The sequence below is a fragment of the Juglans regia genome, chromosome 3 (assembly GCF_001411555.2).
Source record: "Juglans regia cultivar Chandler chromosome 3, Walnut 2.0, whole genome shotgun sequence".
Classification (NCBI taxonomy): Eukaryota; Viridiplantae; Streptophyta; class Magnoliopsida; order Fagales; family Juglandaceae; genus Juglans; species Juglans regia.
This window is the reverse complement of record NC_049903.1, coordinates 28,869,539-28,872,742: the sequence shown is the minus strand read 5'-3', so window position 1 is coordinate 28,872,742 and position 3,204 is coordinate 28,869,539. Positions and strand designations below refer to the sequence as shown.

The 3,204-nt window shown below is 36.0% G+C and overlaps 1 protein-coding gene across 1 annotated transcript; it reads left to right on the top strand.

Annotated features, from left to right (window-relative positions):
- Positions 1-210: 210 nt before the first annotated feature.
- LOC108984700 (glutathione S-transferase L3-like) lies at positions 211-3,204 on the top strand. The gene is made up of 10 exons (XM_018956743.2): positions 211-338; positions 488-559; positions 684-744; positions 940-1,026; positions 1,325-1,423; positions 1,524-1,626; positions 1,708-1,784; positions 2,041-2,148; positions 2,803-2,883; positions 2,984-3,204. Exons 1-10 carry the CDS (start codon positions 328-330, stop codon positions 2,993-2,995), a joined length of 711 nt encoding a protein of 236 aa, XP_018812288.1. The 5' UTR covers positions 211-327; the 3' UTR covers positions 2,996-3,204.

Below are 3,204 nucleotides of genomic sequence, written 5' to 3'. Positions count from 1 at the left end.
AGTTTTCGGTGGAAAACTTCTGTAGAAATAACATTTTCCTTTTCAAAATAATAGAATCATGCATGACGTAACCCTCAGGTAGGTATATTATATAATAGAATAAAAGTGAGATAAAATTATAATGTGTTAAATTATTTTCTAATAAATTATTAAGACAAATTATCTATATTTGTCAAATCTCTCTCTAACTGTAGCATTACGTCACTGCTAGCGATTTAAGCCGGGTCGAAACTGCTATATAAAGCTTGCCCCCATTAATCTAGACGCCATTGCGCATCGGATTAGAAAATAGAAAGTAAAAAGCTTCTCTAAAACCCACATTCATCAATGGCTGCAGTGTAAGTTTTTTAGAAATTCGATATTTCCCATGGATTTTCCTTGTTCTCAGATGCTTTTTTGTTTGGGTTTCTCTGAATTTCTGCAATCCTGTCATAATTTATACGAGGGTTCCATTATTTATTTATTTTTATTATCCTTGGTTGTACAGAGAAGTGAATCTTCCGACACCCTTGGATGCCACTTCTTCCGAACCTCCTCCTCTCTTCGATGGAACTACGAGGTTCACTCTGCTCTCCTAGTTGTTGTTGTTATTATTATTATTATTATTATTTTGTTTTGGTTTTTATGGTTTATACATGCACTGTGTTTTAAAATGAACTTGGATTTCTTTCTTGTTTTCGAAGGTTGTACACCTGTTACACATGCCCATTTGCACAGCGTGTATGGATCACCAGGAATTACAAGGTTGTTTTAATCACTCTGTCCTCATTGTTCTTCATTTCCTAATTTTAATTTGTTTTCTGTGCTCAAATTTTACAGGAGGCCATTGACCCCTTTGGCTTCTTTTGTCCTCTTCCTTGTCTTTTTTTATTTTTTTGTTGGGGGTTTGTTTTTACTTTTAATTTATGTTTTTTGTCGATGAATGATTCGAGGTGACAGGGATTACAAGACGAGATCAAATTAGTTCCACTTAACCTTGGAAACAGGCCTGCTTGGTATAAGGAGAAAGTCTACCCTGAAAACAAGGTGCCAATATGGAAGAGAATATACCTGTGTAGATTAGTGTTGGATATCTAATGTAGAGTAGTTCTACACATACAATTTTACGCACAATATTATACGTACTGTGTGGCAGCTCGATTTTAATCGTGTTTTCTTTTTTAATTTTGAATTTTAAAATTTTCCCAATTTTCAATAACTGACACATCAGTACTTATGATTATGTAAGTAAAATTGTAAGTATAGATGGCATTTTCCATGTAATATATTCTTGATTTAGCTGCTTGATTGAAGTGATTGACTATGGAGCAATGCATATTTACAGGTGCCAGCCTTGGAACACAATGGCAAAATTATTGGAGAGAGTCTTGATTTAATTAAATACGTAGACAGCAACTTTGGGGGGCCTTCTCTTTTACCTGATGTAAGATTTGAGTAATTCATTTGTGCCCTCGATCAAAAACGTTTGTCTCTATTTATTTCCCTTGGCCTTTGGACTGAAGTAGTTCTGGGAAATGTTATAGGATCCTGCTAAAAGAGAGTTTGCTGAAGAGTTGATAGCTTACACTGACACCTTCAACAGGACAATGTTTACATCATTCAAAGGAGATGCAGTAAAAGAAGCTGGTAAGCTTTAGAACTTATTGCCCTTAATGGAATAATTTCGTGTAGAAGATCGGATTGACTAAGACCTTGAACTCGCTACAGGTCCAGCTTTTGATCACTTGGAAAATGCTCTAAATAAATTCGACGATGGGCCATTTTTCCTTGGGCAATTCAGTTTGGTAAGCTGATTTCTCAACTATGTTATTCTAATTTTTATTTCATTGGTGCTATACTGCATACTTTTGGCTTAGGTATGTTCTCACCAAAAAATTGTCAAGATTCAAGATTTATTTTAAAGTATATTCAGCCTACAGAAACTGATCATGCTGATTTACATATGGAAAGTGGAAACAAATAATATGTCCATAAGAATAGTAACATCTGTGATTTGAGGGTTTGCCATATATATTTATGATTGGACTGTGTGATCCTCAGGCGGATATAGCTTTTGCTCCATTTGTTGAAAGATTCCAAATCTTCTTATCAGAGGGCTTCAAGTACGACATCACAGCAGGAAGGCCTAAGCTTGCAAAATGGATCGAGGTACGATATATAACCCCATCCACAGGAAATTTCCATTTTGAATTAAGCTTTAATCCTTGAGATATGTCTCTCCCATTGAGTTTGTTGGCTGAATATTGGTGTCAACAACATCTGCATACTACAATAGTTCAGGTAAATAATTTGTGGAAATAATCCTCTCGATAAAAGAACTGATAAAACTTCCAACTTAAAACAAACATGCTACTGCAAGTCTAACTCCTAAACAACAAACAATGAAGCCATTAATGAAACAAATAGACCTCCACTGTAACTAGAATGTTGAGCACATGAGTTGCCAATAGAGGACTCCCAAACCTCCTTCAACCGAATACCCCCACCTTGACCTGGCCTCCAAAAAGGTAGTATCACGTCTAATTTTATAGTTTTTGGAACCTAGTAGAAGATGAATGATGATTGATATGTAGTCAAGTTGATACCTTTTGTTGGAGATTACCATTTTAAGTTAATGGAGCCAGAGTGTACTTCTCCATGCAAGCTCAGAACCAACCATCTACCTGATGCACCAGAGGCTTCACATGACATACATTTTTGCATTATCTTCTTTTGTAACATGGATTTGAAAGAATCATGAGTTCCTAATGCATCAAGGTTTTTGTTCTTGAATGGTACTTAGTCTTGTTAACACATTTCCAGGAGATAAACAAGATCGATGCTTACAAGCAAACAAAGACTGATCCCGTAGAGCTTGTTGAATTCTACAAGGCTCGCTTTCTGGTACTACCTATTAAGATGTGTTATAAATTTGATTCGGTTTTCAGAAATTATGTTTTTCGCTAACCCCTCCTAATCAATCGAATGATCCTTTATTTCTCAGGCGCAGCAGTGAACACGCCTGCAAGTCTTCTAGACATAAGCTAAATAAAGCGGCATTGCGCCGTTTTGCATTGTTTCTTAGTATGTAATAAGAATGTCTTGAGTGCGAGTGGAGTACTAGTTAAACATATGGCTTCGTGTATGTATCAGCGTGCGTTGGTGTGTATGGATTGCTTAAATAAATGGAAATCAGTTGGTACCGTGCTTGAAACTTGCTGCTTA

Excerpts from the sequence above, each read along its gene's own strand:
- LOC108984700 (XM_018956743.2), top strand. Across the intron at positions 1,785-2,040 it reads TCCTTGGGCAATTCAGTTTG|GCGGATATAGCTTTTGCTCC; the intron begins GTAAGCTGATTT and ends TGTGATCCTCAG. Across the intron at positions 2,149-2,802 it reads AGCTTGCAAAATGGATCGAG|GAGATAAACAAGATCGATGC; the intron begins GTACGATATATA and ends ACACATTTCCAG.